The sequence below is a fragment of the Mustela putorius genome, unplaced genomic scaffold, assembly GCF_011764305.1.
Source record: "Mustela putorius furo isolate JIRA1106 unplaced genomic scaffold, ASM1176430v1.1 tig00000827_pilon_pilon_pilon, whole genome shotgun sequence".
Taxonomy (NCBI): domain Eukaryota; kingdom Metazoa; phylum Chordata; class Mammalia; order Carnivora; family Mustelidae; genus Mustela; species Mustela putorius.
Window position 1 is genome coordinate 8071626 of NW_025421489.1, and position 20175 is coordinate 8091800.

Below are 20175 nucleotides of genomic sequence, written 5' to 3' on the forward strand. Positions count from 1 at the left end.
ATAGATCATCTAATTTTCTCATATATAAGCTCTTGTTCATAAGGATGACTAGTGAACAGTGGACAGTGCAATATAATCTATTACTGTCACTTAACTGAAATTGTTGGTAGGTCACCAAGTTTTACATTAAAGAGAGTAATCATACTCAAAAGCATAAAGGCTAAGATTGGCAAGAACAATCAAGATGCAGGAGTAGCCATCCTAGAGGTTGGCCTTCTGTGCTATAGGGAGACATTCATTAATTGACTTGGGATACTCAATCACTGATTTTTTCACTCATCCACATCACTATTAGCTGATGGTCGTAGGTTGTCATCTTTAGCTCTTTTTTTCATTAAGACATGATTCATTGCAGACTATGTGGTAGTTTGATTTGGATTATTAAACCTAGAGTGTCTGGCAATAGATCCAATTTGTTTGATGGAAAATGCATCAGTAGTAATGTGAACATCACCGTATCTTTGGGACTTCTGGAAAGTGAGAAGTTATTTGGTGACACCTGCCTAATGTCTAATAAACCACATGGAAATAAAGAAATAAATGAAACACATGGAAATCTTCCTAGAAAAATAGGGGTTATTCAGAATAGCAAGGTCTAGACTATAATTTATCTTCTGAAGGAGGTGGGAATAGGTCAGATGTAATTGCCTGATGACATGAGAACAGCATCTCATGGTCAGTTGGTCGTTAACCCAGAAGAGTTAGCCAGCAACTTGCAGGAGATCTATATTAGCGTATATAGCCTGTATCTGAGAGACTCAAAATATAGTGGCTTAGAATAGATAGAAGCATTTTTTGTTTCTTAGTTTTTGTTTATTTTGGTCTCACGTAACAGAAGTGGGCCTCTGGTGCTAGTAGTTTCATCTCTGGGTCCAAGACAGATTTTTCATTTCTTTTAAGGGGAAGGGAAAGAGTGTGAGAATCCTTAGGAATTCACATGCTACTGGCCAGGTTAGTCATTTGATCAATTTAACTGTGGGGGAGTGTGGGGGTTGCTGGAAAATATACTCATTAGCTGTACAGCCATGTGCCCAGTTCAAAACATGATTTTAGGGTGCCTGGGTGGCCCAGGGTCCTGGGATCAAGGAGAGCATCGAGCTCTCTGCTTGGCAGGGAGCCTGCTTCCTCTTCTCTCTCAGCCTGCTTCTCTGCCTACTTGTAATCTCTGTCTGTCAAATAAATAAATAAAATCTTTTAAAAAACAAAAAAAGATAACAAAAAAACCCCATGACTTTAGGAAAAGAGGAGAATGGATATTAAAGAACAACTAGCAGTCTGACAAAGTCTTTGTATTACTGAAAGTAGTAATGGTGATTGTTAAAATTTATAAGCTATTTTAAATTTTTATTATTTTAGTGCAGTTGATAGTGTTATTAGTTTCAAGTGTACAATGTAACAATTCTATAGTTCTATATATTACTCAGTGCTCACTGCAGTTAAGTCATCCTCTGTCATCATAAAATATTACTATACTTTTGACTTTATGCCCTACACTGTGCTTTTTATCTCTGTGACTTATTTAATAGCTAGAAGTATGTATCTCTTAATTTCCTTCATTTATTTTGCCTATCTCCTTACCCACCTCCCCTCTGGCCACCACCAGTTTGTTGTCTATATTAATGAGTCTGTTTCTCTTTGTTCATTTGTTTTGACATTTGGAGTCCACATATAAGTGAAATTCTGTGGTATTTGTTTTTCTCTGTCTGACTTGTTTTACTTAGCACCATGCCCTCTAGGTCCATCCATGCTGTCAGGAATAGCAAGATGCCATTCATTTTTGTAGCTAACTAATATTGTGTGTGTGTGTATGTATATACACCACATCTTCTTTATCCCATCCATCAGTAGACATGTGGGATTGCTTTGATATATTGGCTACTGTAAAGGGGCACCTGGCTGGTAGAGCATACAAATCTTGATCTCTGGGTTGTAAGTTTGAGCTCCATGTTTGGTAGATTACTTAAAAAAAAAAAAAATACTGCTTGCTGTAAATAATGCTGCAATAAACATAGAGATGCATATATCTTTTTGAATTGATGTTTCTTCATGCTGCTTTCCATAGAGGTTGCACCAATTTACATTCCTACTAAGAGTGCACAAGATTTCTCTTTTCTCCACATCCTTGCAACGTGTGTTATTTCTTACGTTCTTTCTTTTTTTTTTTAAGAATTTTTTTATTTATTTGACAGAGAGCGATCACAAGTAGGCAGAGAGGCAGGCAGAGAGAGAGGAGGAAGCAGGCTCCCCGCTGAGCAGAGAGCCTGATGTGGGGCTCGATCCCAGGACCCTGGGATCATGACCTGAGCCGAAGGCAGAGGCTTTAACCCACTGAGCTACCCAGGCGCCCCCTCTTACGTTATTTCTTACGTTTTTGATGTTAGCCATTCTCACTGGTGTGAGCTGATACCTCATTGTGGTTTTGATTTGCATTTCCATGAGGATTAGTGATGTTGAGCATCTTTGTGGGTCTTTTGGCCATCTGTATATTTTTGGAAGAATGTCTTCTCAGGTCCTGCACCCATGTTTTAATCAGATTATTTGTTTTTTTGTGTGTGTGTGTTGAGTTGTGTAAATTCTGTATATATTTTGGAAATTAATCCCTTACAGATGACATCATTTTCCAAGTCTTCCATTCAGTAGGGTTGCCTTTTTGTTTTGTTGATGGTTTCTTTGACTGTGCCTAAGCTTTTTATTTCGGTTTAGTTCCAATAGTTTATTTTTGCTTCTGTTTCCCTTTACTGAAGAGACGTATCTATAAATATATTGCTAAGGCTAAAGTCAAAATAGCCTGTGTTTTCTTTTAGGAATTTTATGGTTTCAGGTCTCATATTTAATCATTTTAGGTCTTTAATAATTTTGAGTTTATTTTTATGCATGGTGTGAGAAAGTGGTCCAGTTTTATGCTTTGGCATGTAACTACCCAATTTTGCCAGCACCATTTATTGAAGAGATTGTCTTTTCTGTATTGATATTCTTGACTCCTGTTTCATAGATTAATTGAACATAAAAGCATGGTTTTATTTCTAATCAGTCTCTCCTATTCTACTGATCTGTTTTTCTACCAGTACCATATTTTTCAGTTACTATAACTTTGTAGTGTATCTTGAAATCTGGGATTGTGATACCTCCAACTTTATTCTTTTTCAAGATTGCTTTGACTGGGGTCTTTTGTGGCTTAATACAAAATTTAGTGCTATTTGTTCTAGTTCTGTGAAAAGCACTGTGGTTATTTTGGTAGTGATTGCATTAAATTTTTAAATTACTTTGGGTAGTATGGGCATTTAAACAGTATTCTTCCCATCCACAAGTGTGGTATATCTTTATATATATTTGTATTGTCTTCCGTTTTTTTCCTTAAGGTCTTAAAATTTTCAGAGTGTAGGTCTTCCCCTCCTTGGTTAGGTTTATTCCTAGGTATTTTTTTTTTCTTTTTGATGCATTTGTAAATGGGATTGTTTTCTTAATCTCTCTTCTACTTCATTATTAGTGTACAGAAGAAACACAACAGATTTCTGTACATTAATTCATTTGTTTAATAGGTTTTTATGGTCTCTAGAGTTTTCTATATATAGTATCATGTCTGTAAAGAGTAACAGTTTTATTTCCTCCTTACCAGTTCAGATGCCTTTTATTTCTTGTTTGATTGCTTTGGCTAGGACTTCTAGGACTGTGTTGAATAAAAGTGGCTAGAGTGGACATCCTTGTCTTATTTCTGATCTTAGAGGAAAGGTTTCAGTTTTTCACTATTGAGTATGATATTGGTTGTACATTGTTTCATATATAGCATTTATTATGTTGAGGTATTTTTCTCCTAACCCTGCTTTGTTGAGAGTTTTTTTGTTTCGTTTCGTTTTATTTTTTAATCAGGAATGGATATTGTATTTTGTCAGGTGTTTTTTCTGCATCTGATGAGATGCTCATCCTTCTTGTTAATGTATCACATTGGTATGTGAATATTGAACCATCCTTGCATCCCTGGAATAAATTCCACTTGATCTTGGTGAATGACCCTTTCATATATTGTTGAATTTGGTTTGCTGATGTTTTGTTGAGGATTTTTGCAACTGTCTGTCAGGTTTTCTTTTCCTGTAGTGTCTGTCTAGTTTTAATAGTAGGCTAATGCTGGCCTCTTAGAATGAATTTGGAAGTTTTTCTTCCTCTTCTATTCTTTGAAATAGTTTGAGAAGAATAGGTATTAACCCTTCTTTCAGTGTTTAGTAGAATTCACCTTTGAAGCCTTCTGGCCCTGGACTTTTGTTTGTTGGGAATTTTTTTGTACTGATTTAATTTCATTACTACTAATAAGTCTGTTTAATTTTTGTTTCTTCCGGATTCAGTTTTAGTTTTGGAAGATTGTATGTTTCTAGGAATGTATCCATTTCTTTTAGGTTGTCCAATTTGTTTGGATAAAAATTTATTGTTCTCTTATAATCTCAATAATCCTTTGTGTTTCTATGTTGTCCGTTATTTCTGCTCTTTGATTTTGTTTTTCACTTCCGTTTCTGATTTTATTCTTTGAGTTCTCTCTTGATGAGTCTGGCTAAAGGCTTATCAATTTTGTTCATCCTTTCAAAGAACCAGTTCTTGGTTTCGTTGATCTTTTCTGTTGTTTCTTAGTCTCAATTTACTTCTGCTCTATTTATTTACCTCCTCCTACTAACTTTGGACTTTTTTTTCCCTTGTTCCTTTAGGACAGATAGTTTGAGGTTTTTTTATTTCTTAAAGTAGGTCTGTATCAGCTGTAAACTTGTGTCTTAAAACTGTTTTTGCCGTATTCCCCAAAACTTGGACCGTCATGTTTCCATTTTCATTTGTCTCCAGGTATTATTTGATTTCCTCATTGACCCATTGTTGTTTAGTAGCATGTTGTATAGCTACCATGTGTTTGTGGTTTATTCCAGTTTTTTTCTGTTAATTTCTTTCTGGTTTCCCATTGTGGTGGTTGGAAAAGGTGCTTGACGTGATTTTGGTGTTTTTAAATTTATTGAGGCTCATTTTGTGGCCTTATATGTGATTGGTTTTGGAGAATGTGCCATATGCTCTAGAAAAGAAGGTATGGGTGTGCCTGGGTGGCTCAGTGGGTTAAAGCCTTTGCTTTCTGCTCAGGTCATGATCCCAGGGTCCTGGGATCAAGCCCCGCATCGGGAATCTCTACTCAGCAGGGAGCTTGCTTCCCTTTCTTTCGCTCTCTGCCTGCCTTTCTGCTTACTGGTGATCTCTGTCTGTCAAATCAATAAATAAAAATCTTAAAAAAAAAAAAAAGGTATGTTTTGCTCATTTTGCATGAAACATTCTGTATCTTTTAGGTCCATTTGTTCTATGTGTCATTCAAAGCAACTGTTTCTTTGTTGATTTTCTGTTTGGGTAATCTGTCGGTTGATGTTATTAGGGTGTTGCAGTCCACTACTGTTATTGTATATTATTACATTGTTGTTATATTGTTTTTTACCTCTGTTAATATTTGCTTTATGTATTTAGGTGCTCTGTTGTGTGGACATTTGCAGTTGTTACATCCTGTAGTTGGATTGATCCACTTATTATTATGTAATGCCTTTGTCTCTTATTAGAGCTTTTTTTTTTTTTTTTAAGGATTTTATTTATTTATTTGACACACAGAGAGAGAAATCACAGGTAGGCAGAGAGAGAGGGGGAAGCAGGCTGTCCACCAAGCAGAGAGCCTGATACGGGACTCGATCCCAGGACTCTGGGATCATGACCTGAGCCAAAGGCAGAGGCTTAACCCACCGAGCCACCCAGGCACCCTAGAGCCTTGTTTTAAAGTCTGTTTTGTTTGATGTAAGTGTTTTTACTTGGCTTTGCCTTTTTTTTTTTTTTTTTTCTGTTTGCATGGAATATCATGGAATTTTCCATTCCTTCATTTTTAGTTTCTATGTGTCTTTAGGTCTGAGGTGAGTCTCCTATAGATAGCATATAGATGGGTCTTGGTTTTTTATTCATTCAGTCACCAGGTCTTTTAATTTAAGCCTTTATTTAAACTTAAGGTAATTACTGGGGTCCTGTGTGGCTCAGTCAGTTAAGCATCTGCCTTGGTTATGATCCCAGGACTCTGGGAACGAGCTCTGCTTTGGGCTCCCTACTCAGCAGGGAGTCTGTTTCTTCCTCTGCCCCTCCCCCTGCTCATGCTTGTTCTTTCTTTCTCTCTCTCAAATAAATAAAATCTTTAAAAAAAAACTTTAATTATTGATAGATATGTACTTATTGCCATTTTGTTCATTGCTTTCTGGTTGTTTTTGTAGTTCTTTGATTCCTTCTTGTTCTCTTTTGGTGGTTTTTTTTTGTTTGTTTCATTTTGTGTGTGTGTGTGTGTGTAATGCTTAGATTCTTTTTATTTTTTTTTAATATCTGTTATAGGTCTTTTATTTGTTGTCATGGTGTTCATTTATAACATCCTATTGTATATAGCAGTCTGTATTAAGTTGGTGGCCACCTAAATTTGAACACATTCTGAAAGCACTAAATTTTTATTTCTCTTTCATTTTATGTATACAGTGTCATATTTTTCATCTTTTTATTTTGTGTATTCCTTATAGATTTTATTCCTTTTATACATATACTTGATTTCACAATCTTAGTGGTATAACCTCCATACTGGTTTTATGAGAGATTAATCTACTATTTTTACTATGTTTTTGTTTTTACCAGTGAAGTTTTTTTCTTTAATGATTTTCTTCTAGTGATAGTCTTTCTTTTCTCTTAAGGAATTTCCTTTAACAGTTCTTGTAAGGCAGGTTTACTGGTGATAAACTCCTTTCACTTTTGTTTGTCCAAGAAACTCTTTATTTCTCCTTCATCATAACCTTGCTGGGTAGAATATTCTTGGTTGTAGGTTTTTCCTTTCAGCACTTCGAACATGTCATGCCACTTTCTTCTGGCCTGCAAAGTTTCTGTTGAAAAATCAACTGATAGCCTGATTGTCAGAACTCCCAAGGTTAGGTAGGCTCTGCTGATTTTCAAAGCTCTAGGTATCAAGAGGTCTCATCTTCCCACTGTAAGTTCCCAGGGCTGGGATTGCCAGCAGTGGAGTCTGATCCCTTCCTATCTGTTTGTGTAATCACACCAGGAGTTTGGTTATCTCCACTAATCTTACCCTTTTTGACGTGACCTTCTCTTTGGAAGATCTTCTGTTTTCAGATTTTCAGAATTAGTTGTAGTAGTTGTAGTGTGTCTGTGGGATCAGGGGAGCTCAAGCTCTTCCTACTCTGCCATTTCCCACCTCCTGTTTTCTAAATTTACTCCTTTTAGTTATAAATTTCTTCTTTACTTTTTAAGATGAGAGTCGGAAGTCATCTGAGCAGATGAATGAGGTGTGTAGTATAAGGTGGCAAGGAGTTGATTCAGTGGCTCAGTCACCGTGCACATGTCACGTTGCAGGGCAGTTTTGATTTTTAAACAATTTGTTCTGGGTATGGACTACTGTTGCAGCAAATCATCCCATTACTTAGTGGCTTAAAACAATAATAATTTTGTTATTATTTCTCACAATTTTAGGGATTAACTGGGAACTCAAATGGTTCTCACTTTCAGTGTCTTACACAATGGTGGGGGGTCATCTCAGAAGGTTTGTCTAATACATACCTGTCTGGAGGTTAATGGTGGCTCTCAGAAGGCACCTACACATCACCTTACTGGTCTTTCTCAGACCATGTTGGTTGGGTTTTGAAAATGAGTGTCCCATGAGCTCCAGGCAGAAGCTGTATCACCTTTTATGACCTCGTCCAAAAGTCATGTAGCATCAAGTTTGGTGCTGTCCAGAATAAAGGAGAAGGAGCATTAGACCCCATCTCTTGTGGGAGAAGAGTCAATGGCAAATTGAAAGCATGTGGGATGGAAGATATTGTCACAGTCATCTTTGGAAAACAGAATTTTTTCCACAGTTTTTTTTTTAAAGATTTTATTTATTGATTTGACAGATATCACAATTAGGCAGAGAGGCAGGCAGAGAGAGAGGAGGAAGCAGGCTTCCGTCTGAGCAGAGAGCCCGATGTGATGCTTGATCCCAGGACCCTAGGATCATGACCTGAGCTGAAGGCAGAGACTTAATCCATTGAGCCACCCAGGCACCCCTCCACCGTTTTAAATTATTTTTTTATTAGAAATGTTTAATTTGTATGCACAATAGATTGTTAGTTGGACACAAAGAATAAATACTGACTTGGAAAATGAAAGAGCATAAAAACAATAATTCTGACAATTTACTTCAGGGTGATTTTCACCTGTTCTGTAAATTGAATTAGTATGATTAAAAGTTTTATGTAGCATAACAAGGAGATTTTAATATCCTCCCCCTCAAAAAAAACCTAAAAAGAGAAAATACTCAGTCTGAATATTCAGTTTGAACTCTTTAAGAAGTATATTCACTTTGGCTGTCATTTATTTGGAATAAAGATTATCCACATCTTTAATGTTATACTTAACTTACAAGGAGTAGCCTGAATCTTATCTTTTCCCTCATATATACAATTTATAAAAAGAAACCAGTTGTTTTTTAATGTATAGGGTAAGTACTAAAAATCATTCCAGAAAGCAATTTTTATTCTTGATGCAAAAGGAAACATTTCATGTTATAGTAGAGATTTTTTGAACGATTATTATTCTTTCTCTTATCTAATTTTAAGTTACATCTACCTGTATTATTTTTTAAAATATTTTATTTATTTATTTGACAGACAGAGATCACAAGTAGGCAGAGAGGCAGGCAGAGAGAGGGGGGGAAGCAGGCTTCTTCCTGAGCAGAGCCCTGTGTGGGACTCAATCCCAGGACCCTGGGATCATGACCTGAGCCAAAGGGAGAGGCTTTAACCCACTGAGCCACCCAGGCACCCCTGTATTATTTGTTAAATGGGAAAAAATAGTGGGTTTTCTTCATGTAGGATGAATAATAAAGATTGCTTTAGAATGAAAATTTGTAATAATCTGACTTCACTTTTTTAACAGCTTTGTTGTATATTAGTGTATACTTCATGTACCATATAGTTCACACAAAGTATACAGTTCACTAGTTTTTTTTATTCAGAGATATGTAGCTATCATCACAATCTAATTTTTGAACAATTTCATTATGCTGAAAAGAAACCTCATACTCAGTAATTCCCTATTCCCTTTGACTTCCACCCCCCAGGCTTAGTCAGTTCTTAACCTACTTTCTGTCTCTGCAGATTGGCCTGTTCTGGATTTTTCATATAGAGGAAATGATAGAGTATGTGGGCTTTTGTGACTGGTTTCTCTCATTTATTATAATGTGTTTATGTTTTATCCATGTCATGGTGTGTCTCTGTACTTCATTCCTTTACATGGATGAACAGTATTCCACTGCACCGATGATCATCATTTGGTGGACATTTGGGTTGTTGACGCTTTTTTGACTGTTATGAAAAATGTTGCTGTGAACATTTGTGTACAAGTTTCTGTGTGGACATAGGTTTCATATCTCTTGAGCATGATACCTTTAAGTGGCATTTCTGGGTCAAATGGCAACTCAACATTCAACTTTCTGCAGAACGACCAGTCTGTTTTACAAAGTAGCTGGATCATTTTACATTTTCAGCAGCAGTATATGAAGGTTTCAGTTTCTTCACATCCTTACCAGCATCTGTCCCTTTACTTATAAGCTACCTTGGTAGGTGTGGAGTACTGTCTTCTGGTGTTGATTTGCGTTTCTCTGTTGCAGAGATGTCTAACAATGTCGAACATGTTTTCATGTGCTTGTTGGGCACGTTATATCTCCTAGTCTAGTCAGATCCTTTTCCCCATTTTTAGAATGGGTTGTCTTTTTATGTTTTGAGCTGTGCAAGTTCTTTATATGTTCCAGATACAAGTCTTTTGTTAGACATAGGATTTATAAATATTTTCTCCCATTACGTGAGTTGTTCATTCACTTTCTTGATGGTGTTCTGTGATGCTCAGAAGTTTTTAATTTGTTGTCCATTTTACCTGTTTTTTCTTTTGTTATTTGTGTTTTGGGTATCTTTAAGAATTGTATTATATTAGTTCTTACAACTAGATCTAGAATCCATTGTGAAATAATTTTTGTTTATGCTGTGATGAGAGAATCCAACTTGAGTTTGATTCTTCTTCCTATAGATACTCGTTAGCTCCAGCACCTCTTGGTGAAATGCTCTTTTGCTTTGTTGAATTGTCTTGATACTTTTGTTGGCCGTAAATGTAAGGGTTTCTTTCTGGACTCTCAGTTCTCTTCCACTGATTGGTATTTTTATCTGTAAGTAGTAAGGATTGTCTTGATTACTGTAGCTTTTTAGTAAATTCTGAAATCAGGAAGTGAGGTGTCTTCCAGCTTTGTTTATTTACAAATAATAAAGATAGGTCTACTTTTTTCTCTCTAATTTGGATGCCTTTTGTTTCATTTTCTTGCCTAATTGTCCTTGCTAGAACCTCTAGTAAAATGTTTAAGCGGAAGTGGTAACAGAGGACTTTCATATCTTATTGCTGATCAGTCTTTCTAGTGGCTTAAAACTTGCTATAGGTTTCTCATAGATAACCTTTATTACACTGAGGGTTTTCCCTCTTATTCCTGGTTTGCTGCTGTTTTTAATGATAAAATAATATTGGGCTTTGTCAAATGCTTCTTCTGTGTCTATTGAGATGATCTTCTGGTATTTGACCTTTATTGAGTTTCAGATACTAAACCAATCTTGCTTCCTGGAATAAATCCTACTTGGTATTAGTGCATAATTTTTTTCCCATGTTGCTTGATCAGGTTTGTTTGTATTTATGTTGATATTCTTAAGAGCTACTAGTCCGTAGTTTTTCCTGTGTTGTGTTAATCGGGTTTTGATATTAGGGTAATTCTGATTTCAAATAATGAATTGGGAAGTATTCTTTGTCCTTCTTTTTTTGAAAGAATTTATCAAAAATTATTAAATATTTTTTAAATGTTTGGTAGCTTCATCAGTGAAAACATCTGGCTGGGACTTTTCTTTGTGAAAATTTAAAAAATTATTAATTCAGTCTCTTTACTTACTATGGATTTATTCATATTTTCTTTCTTCTTAAATAATTTTCAGGAGTTTGTGTTTCACTGGTAACTTATCCATATCATCTAAATTATCTGTACAGTTGTTTGTAGTATTCCTTTTTAATTATTTTTCTTTCCATCCGGTCAGTAGTAATGTCTCCTTTTAAATTCCTGATAGTAGCATTTTGAGTTTTTCTCTTTTTTTCTTGGTCAGTCTGGCTGAAGTTTTGTCTATTTTGTGCTCCTTGCAAATAATTAACTTTTGGTTTTGTTGATCCTTTCTCTTGTTTTTGTTTTTTTTCTTTTTTTCTCTATTTCATTAATTTCTGCTCTAACCTTTATTATTTTCATCTTCGCTTTTTAGTTTTCTTTTTCCATTGCTTTAAGATCGAAGTCTAGGTTGTTGATTTGATACCTTTTTTAGAAACATAGGTATTTACAGCTGTAATATTCCCTCTAAGCCATGTCTCACTGTTTCCCATAAGTTTTGGTATGTTGTGTTTTTGTTCTTATTCATGTCAAATCATTTTATGACTTACCTATGATTTCCTTGACCCATGGTTATTTTGGAGCATGTTTTTTAACTTCCACATATTTGTGATACTCCCAAATTTCCTTGTATGATTAACATATTTTCATTCCATTTTGATAGAGAACAAATGTATGAGTTCAGCCTTTTAAAATTTACTGATCTGGGGGTGCCTGTGGCTCAATGGGTGGCTCAGATCATGATCTCAGGGTCCTGGGATCAAGTCCCACATCGGGTTCTCTGCTTAGCGGGGATCCTGCTTCCCCTCTCTGCCTGTCTCTCTGCCTACTTCTGATCTCTCTCTCTGTGTCAAATAAATTTTTAAAAATCTTAAAAAAAATAAAATTATTGATCTGTGTTTTATGACCTTACTTTATTTTCTCTTAAGGAATGACCAATGTGCACTGGAAAATAATGTGTATTCTACCACTGCTGAGTGGAATGTTCTATATATAATCTGTTAGGTCTCCTCTGTGTTGAAATGTTCTATTTCTTTTTTGATCCTATGCCTGGTTATTATTTTTATTATTGAAAATTAGGTGTGGAAGTCTTTAACTCATTGTTGAATGGTATATTTCTTCCTTTGGTTCTCCCAGTTTTTGCTTTTTATATTTGGAGGTTCTTCTGTTAGGTTGGGGCAGAGACAGTTGGGGTTTTGGTATTCTCAGGCTGCTGTGCCTGGACTAGAGCTGTCCACGGATGAGTGGGGGCTGGATGGAGGAAGGCAGCCCCAGAGTTTTCAGCTGCTCTTAAGCTGGAATTTAGCTTCTCCAACATGGGACTTGAGGAGATGAGAAATGCAGGCAGGCCTGTCATCTCCAGTGAATTACCATATTTCTTGCCTGGGAGTGTAGGGAGAGAGGCAGCCATGTGTTCTTGGCCGCACCCACATGAAGTGGATCACCTTTCACTCTGAACTTCAGGAAAGAGGCTGTTGGGGCAAAGGAAGGAACAGATTGTGGCTCAGATACCACAGACACTCACATTCCTTAAACTTTCTTTAATAAGTGTTTCTTCATTTGATGTATATCCTAGACATTTTGTAGAGATTTTAAATGGCAGTTTTTGGTTTTGTTATAATTTTTACCAGTCGTTTCACTGGGAAGAAGATCTGCATATGCCATCATTCCAAAAGTTGTCTCAGTCTCGTTACTTGTATCATAAAATTGCACCTAAATTATATAAGACTCCATACTAATGCAGTTTTAGAAATCACTAAATGTAGTGGTAAGATTATATATTAAGAGAAAAAGATTTGCATAAACAGAAAGCAGGGTACTCTTCTACTATGTATAAGCCTTAAATATTCATTCCATCGCTTTCTAGTTTTGAACAAGAGAAATTTCTCTTGGACCAGGTACATTTGGGGGCCGTTTGGTGATCTTGGTCTGATTTTAGACAGATTTAGACAGATTCTTGGTCTAGACGATTTTTATGATTTTCTCAGTTTCTGTATAATTATCCACCACCTTTTTAAGTCTTAAATATCATCACTGAACTTACCAAGAACAGTAAGTTCAGTGATGAGACATTATTGTCGCTCCCCCTGTCAGGGCCATGGCATCAGTTATGCTCTGTCCAAAGGGACCTGGCTGAGGTATATGTTGAGAGGCTAAATTACAACTTGTACTCAGTGTATCATAGTGTAGGACTATGTTAATTCCAGGGTGCAGATATCTATCTGTCTATCTATCTATCTATCTATTTATCTATTCATTCTTCTCAGTATTCCAGAATTCATTGTTTATGCACCACACCCAGTGCTCCATGCAATACGTGCCCTCCCTAATACCCACACCAGGCTCATCCAACCTCCCATCTCCCTCCCCTCCAACCCTCAGTTTGTTTCTCAGAGTCCACAATTTCTCATGGTTTGTCTCCCCCTCCAATTTCCCCCAACTCACTTCTCCTTTCCATCTCCCCATGCCCTCCGTGTTATCCCTTATGCTCTACAAATAAGTGATAATTGACTTAATTGACGTATGATAATTGACTCTCTCTGCTTGACTTATTTCACTCAGCATAATCTCTTCCAGTCCCATCCATGTTGATAAAAAAGTTGGGTCTTCATCATTTCTGATGGAGCCATAATACTCCATTATATATATGGACCATATCTTCCTTATCCATTCGTCCGTTGAAGGGCATCTTTGTTCTTTCCACCATTTGGTGACTGTGGCCATTGCTGCTATGAACATTGGGGTACAGATGACCCTTCTTTTCACTACATCTGTCTCTTTGGGGTAAATACCCAATAGTGCAATTGTAGGGTCATAGGGAAGCTCTATTTTTAATTTCTTAAGGAATCTCCACACTGTTTTCTCAAGTGGCTGCCCCAACTTGCATTCCCACCAGCAGTGTAAGAGGGTTCCCCTTTCTCCACATCCTCTCCAACACATGTTGTTTGCAGTCTTGTTAATTTTGGCCATTCTGCCTGGTGTAAGGTGGTATCTCAGTGTGGTTTTGATTTGCATCTCCCTGATGGCTAGTGATGGTCAACATTTTTTCATGTGTCTGTTAGCCATTTGTATGTCTTCTTTGGAGAAATGTCTGTTCATGTCGTCTGCCCATTTTTTGATGTGATTATCTGTTTTGTGTGTGTTGAGTTTGAGGAGTTCTTTATAGATCCTGGATATTAGCCCTTCGACTGTAGTGAAGATATTTGCGAATATCTTCTTCCATTCCTTGGGTTGCCTCTTTGTTTTGTTGACTGTTTCCTTTGCTGTGCAGAAGCTTTTGATCTTTATCAAGTCCCAAAAGTTCATTTTCACTTTTGTTTCCTTTGCATTTGGAGACATATCTTGAAAGAATTTGCTGTGGCCGATGTCGACAAGGTTGCTGCCTATGTTCTCCTCTAGGATTCTGATGGATTCCTGCCTCACATTGAGGTCTTTTGTCCATTTCGAGTTTATCTTTGTGTATGGTGTAAGAGAGTGGTTGAGTTTCATTCTTCTACACATAGCTGTCCAGTTTTCCCAGCACCATTTATTGAAGAGACTGTTTTTTTCCCCACTGTATATTTTTTCCTACTTTGTCGAAGATTATTTGACCATAAAGTTGAGGTTCCATATCTGGGCTCTCTACTCTGTTCCACTGGTCTACGTGTCTGTTTTTGTGCCAGTACCATGCTGTCTTGGTGATCACAGCTTTGTAGTAAAGCTTGAAATCAGGCAATGTGATGCCCCAGCTTTGTTTTTCTTTTTCAACATTTTCTTATCAATTCGGGATCTCCTCTGGTTCCATACAAATTTTAAGATTGTTTGTTCCAGCTCTTTGAAAAATGCCAGTGGAATTTTGATCGGAATGGCATTGAAAGTATAGATTGCTCTAGGCAGTATAGGCATTTTAACAATGTTTATTCTTCCAATCCATGAGCATGGAATGGTCTTCCATCTTTTTGTTTCTTCCTTTTCTTTCATGGGTGTTCTGTAGTTCTTTGAGTACAGATCCTTTACCTCTTTGGTTAGGTTTATTCCCAGGTATCTTATGGTTCTTGGTGCTATAGTAAATGGTATCAATTCTCGAATTTCCCTTTCTATATTTTCATTGTTGGTGTATAAGAAAGCAACTGATTTCTGTACCTTGATTATGTATCCTGCCTCACTACTGAATGGTGTATGAGTTCTAGTAGTTTGCGGGTGGAGTCTTTTGGGTTTTCCATATAAAGTATCATGTCATCTCCAAAGAGAGCCAGGGTGCAGATATCTTAATCCTAGTTCACACAGAGGTATCTTGTGAGCTTGCAGATATTTTTAAGGAATTTTCAGTGCTGGGGGGAAGTAAGACATGATCACCAGGGATTGTATGACTATACAGCCAGGGGCACCTGGGTGGTGTACTCATTTAAGCGTCTGACTCTTGGTTTCCGCTCAGCTTATGATCTCAAGGTCAGGAGATGGAGCCCTGCATTGGGCTTTATGCTCAGCGTGAAGTCGGCTGAAGATTCTCTCTCCCTTTCCCTCTGCCCCTCCCTGCCACATGCTTATACTCTCTGTCTCCCTGTCTCTCAAGTAAATAAATATAAAAACAATACCATACATCCAAAAGATACCAAGTGCAGTAGGAACTCAGAAGGAAGGATTACTTCTTAGAGGGACAATGGAAAAAGCATTTAGATGAGGAGGTGGCATTTGTTAGGCCTTGAGACTGTAGAGAGCATTTTGACAAATGAAAATAAGTGCAGGGGGCTTCTCAGGGGAATAGAATTAGTAGAAGCATGGAAATAGAGTTCGTGACAGTTTTGGGTAACAAAGTGGTGATGTGGATTTGTTTTTAACATTGACAGATCTGGGGGGAGTACTGAGAAATGTGGTTGGAGAAGAATCTGGATGAGGCCAAATTGTTCATCATTAATGGTCTGTATTTGTTAGTCTCAGGAGTTGATTTTTTGGTTTTATTTTACTTTGTCAGGGAAATGAATAACTTGTTGAGCTGTATATTTGGCCACAGGAATTAAAAAAGTTATATAAGGTGTTTCAACAGAGACAATGTAGTATAAATAAGTAGTGTAAGGAATCTGTTAAATAGATGTTGAAGAGTTGGAAAAGCAGAAGAGATCACTAAGGTATCCGAGAGCTAATCACGGCAGGAAACAGCTACTATCCTTATATTTCTTATCAATAAGAGAAAGATAACAGGGGCATCAGGGTGGCTCAGTCGATTAAGCATCTGCCTTCGGCCCAGGTCATGATCTCAGGTCCTGGGATCAAGCCCCACAGTGGAAAGTGTGCTTCTCCTTCTGCCCTTCCTCCTGCTTGCGTGTTTGCTCTCTCTTTCAAACAAATAAGTAAAATCTTTTAAAAAAAAAAGAGAAAGACAATAATCTTAGTAGGAAAAGGACAAAACAATGTGACCATATAAAGAAGAATACAAATGGCCAATAAAACAACAACAGTAACAATAAAAATAATCCTTTGATGAAGAATTTTGGGAGAATAAGTATAATCATAATGGAAATATCAATTGGTATAGTCTTTCTAGAGCATTTTTTTAGTATGTATCAAAATCCTTAAAAATAACTGTTCACTTTGAGAAGATATTCTGAGACCATAGGTAAGAAGGCAAGGATGGGTTTAGATAGAGATGAGTTAAATTGATGAGCAGTCTTGTCTGCTTGTCTTGCAATTAGAGAAAAGCAGGTTATCTTGGTGTGGTATTCGGAACATTGCTGTGGTTACTGTAGACAGTCAGCTGGCTTCCTCTGAAAGCAGTCAGCAGCAGTGTCTTGCATGCAGTAAAGTAGCATAAACGTATGTATTAGCAGACTGGTTTCATGACTTTCTCTAGTAACACTTAAAATAGCTCAGAAGTTAGTGAAAGTTAGATGAATGCAGAGGGAAACCTGTGCATGATTCGATGCAGGGACATACCGCCTTACTCTAGAGCATAGCCTTGCTGATGGCCCACAAGCAAGGAGAGTGAGGAAGCTCAGAACCAGTAGATTTGACTAGAACCTAACGGGTACTCTTCCTTTCTGGGCTGTCTTCAGTAGGGATTGCCCAGAGAAGTGTCAGCCTTCAGGATGACGAGAAGTAATTCCAGATCGTAGCTCTGATAAACTATGGCTCCTGATGCTGGGGATTCAGAGTCTCATTTGATTGGCCTTGATTTGCACTGTGTCAACAGAATAACCCTTAATTATAATAATCACATTTTTACTATTTTGCATATGTTAGAATTAATTTTACCACTATTTGAAAGGAGAAATTGTTTTTCTTTGTAGTCTAGATTATGATTTTAAATTGCTGATAATTATTTCTATTCCAGGAGCTTCCTATTCTAGATCAGTAGGCAGATAGCAAATATGTTTATAATTCTTTTCATAGGAAAACCTCCATTCTTACCAGACTCTTTTGACCGAATTCTTCTTGATGCACCATGTAGTGGAATGGGACAGAGACCAAACATGGCTTGTTCTTGGACTTTGAAAGAAGTGACATCATATCCACCATTACAGAGAAAACTCTTCACTGTGGTATGTGATGATACTTTGATGTGAAAGAAAGTTGCCCTTCATAGTTGGATGTTTCATTTGAGAGCATTGTTCATTGCAGTATTTTTCATGATAACCAGAATGTAGAAAGAGCCCATCGAGTGATCCATCAATAGGTGAACAGATGAGCAAAATGCAGTGTACACACAGAATGGAATATTATACAACCATACACAGGAATGAAATTCTGCTACAACATGAATGAACTTTGGAAACATTCTGCCAAGTGATAGAAGCCAGACACAGAAAGACAAATATTGTCTGTTTCCATTTATACAAGGTAACTAGATTAGGAACATTCATAGAGACAGTGGAATACAGGTTACCAGGGCTGGAGGGACAGAAGAATGGGGAATTAGTATTTAATGGGTATAGATTTTAAGTTCGAGAAGATGAAAAGTTCTAGAGAGATGAATGGTAGTGATAGTTGCATGACAGTGTGAATGTTTAATGCTACTGAACTAGACGCTTTCAAATGGTTACAATGGCAAATTTTATGTTTATTTTATCAGACGAAAAGACAGAAAAAACCTAGTTTTAAATCCAAGAATCTTTCATTTATGTTGATCATTTTTTTTTTAAAGATTTTATTTATTTATTTGACAGAGATCAGAAGTAGGCGGAGAGGCAGGCAGAGAGAGAGGAGGAAGCAGGCTCCCTACTGAGCAGAGAGCCTGATGCGGGGCTTGATTCCAGGACCCTGAGATCATGACCTGAGCCGAAGGCAGAGGCTTAACCCACTGAGCCACCCAGGTGCCCCTATGTTGATCATTTCTTTCATTTAAAGGCAGTAGCAAAATTTCACTGAAACATTTAATGAATTCCCAACCTTCTGCTATATCTTAAAGAAGTCAGTGAGCTGTTAATATCATAGTTAAAGAATGGGATGTATAAGAAATGGAATATAAAACAAATTGCTCTTTTTTTATAGGGTTCCTGGATCATCTTAGCATATGAGAGGGGGGAGGTCCAGCGGAGGGAAACACTGATAAAAATGAGAAGAGACTGTTCAGTGTAGGATATAGAAGAATGGTAAAAACTTTGCCAATTGAGCTGGTGTCTAGCACATTTCGGGAGAAGCCCAAATAGAACGTATGAGGATTTCTTTCAGGCTTGAACAAATGATTCCATGGATTTCACAGAATGTAGAGCATTTGACCAAAGATGACTAAATCACTTCCCCTCAGCCCAGCAGTTATAAGTACATAGAGACCCAATAGTGGGTCTCTAAAAGTTGTCTTCGAGTACAGTTTTGCTCATCTGTCTAGTATCTTTTAAACATGAAGGATGCGCTGGTAGTAGATTATTTAACTTTTTCTCTGTACAATTTTAACACATCCTGGAAGCAAAAAAATAGAAGCTTTACTTATAGCTGAAACCCACTTTGACTTGAAAGTAAAATTAGGACACTGTATTATTAAAGATTTATTATTATTATTATTATTTTTAAGAGAGAGACGGAGAGATCAGAGATTGTGGGGAGGAGTAGAGGCAGAAGGAGAAAGAAACTCAAGCAGACTCCAGACAGCACAGAGTCTGACACAGGGCTCAATCCCACAACTCTTGAGATCACAACTTGAGCTGAAACTGAGAGTCAGTCGCTTAACCAACTGCACCAGCCAGGCACCCCAGGATACTATTTTAGAAGACTATGCTTTTGGGGACACCTGGGTGGCTCAGTGAGTTAAGCGTTTGCCTTTAGCTCAAGTCATGATCTCAGGGTCCTGGGATTGAGTCCCGCATCAGGCTCCTTTCTTGATGGTGAGCCTGCTTCTCTCCCTGCTTGTGCTCGTGCATGCTCTCTCACAAATTAAATCTTTTTAAAAAATTTTTTTAAAAAGAGTAGGCTTTTTGTTTTTTTTAGGTCCTAGCAGAAAGGAAATTTTAAAAAGTTACTTAGGAGTAGTTGCAGTGATCACAGGGAAGAGGAACAGCCGACTGTGTACAAGGGAGAATTTAGGATGTAGCAGGTTTGCCAGTCTGCACTGAGAGGTGTTAATTGAGAATGTGGACCTTATAATCAGACACGGCTTGTCTGGAGCTGTGCTGCTTCTGCGTAAGTGACTTCAGGTACATTGGTTACCACATATGAGAAGTGGAGACTATGCTACCTAATAGGTTCACCTCATTGGTGATGGTAACCATACCTCATGGTTATAAGTAAATTGAGAAAATCCTTGTAAAATGCTTAAAACCATAACTGGCACGAGTACAGTAATGGTTTCAGTTTTTTTTTTTTTTAAAGATTTTATTTATTTATTTGACAGAGAGAAATTACAAGTACACTGAGAGGCAGGCAGAGAGAGAGAGAAGGAAGCAGGCTCCCTGCTGAGCAGAGAGCCTGATGCGGGACTTGATCCCAGGACCCTGAGATCATGACCTGAGCCGAAGGCAGCAGCTTAACCCACTGAGCCACCCAGGTGCCCCTAATGGTTTCAGTTTTGATCAGTCTACTCTAGTTAAGAAAGCACGATATATGCTATATACAATAAGATATATGTAGCATATGATACACTATATCTATATATGATATACTATATGTTATATAGTTTATTACATACTTGTATATACCATATAGTATATATGTGTGTATGTATATATATAATGTATTATGTATATATGTAATAATATACTATGTATAGTATATATTTTAAAGATTTT

The 20175-nt window shown here is 37.2% G+C and overlaps 1 protein-coding gene across 6 annotated transcripts in view; it reads left to right on the forward strand.

Moving 5' to 3' along the window:
* NSUN6 (NOP2/Sun RNA methyltransferase 6) overlaps positions 1-20175 on the forward strand; it is a 76774-nt gene that overhangs the window by 43173 nt on the left and 13426 nt on the right. For all 6 annotated transcript variants that reach the window (XM_045085016.1, XM_045085017.1, XM_045085018.1 and 3 more), the window contains one exon: positions 17348-17496. In XM_045085016.1, the coding sequence (XP_044940951.1) occupies positions 17348-17496 (149 nt within the window). The remainder of the gene's footprint in view (positions 1-17347; positions 17497-20175) is intronic.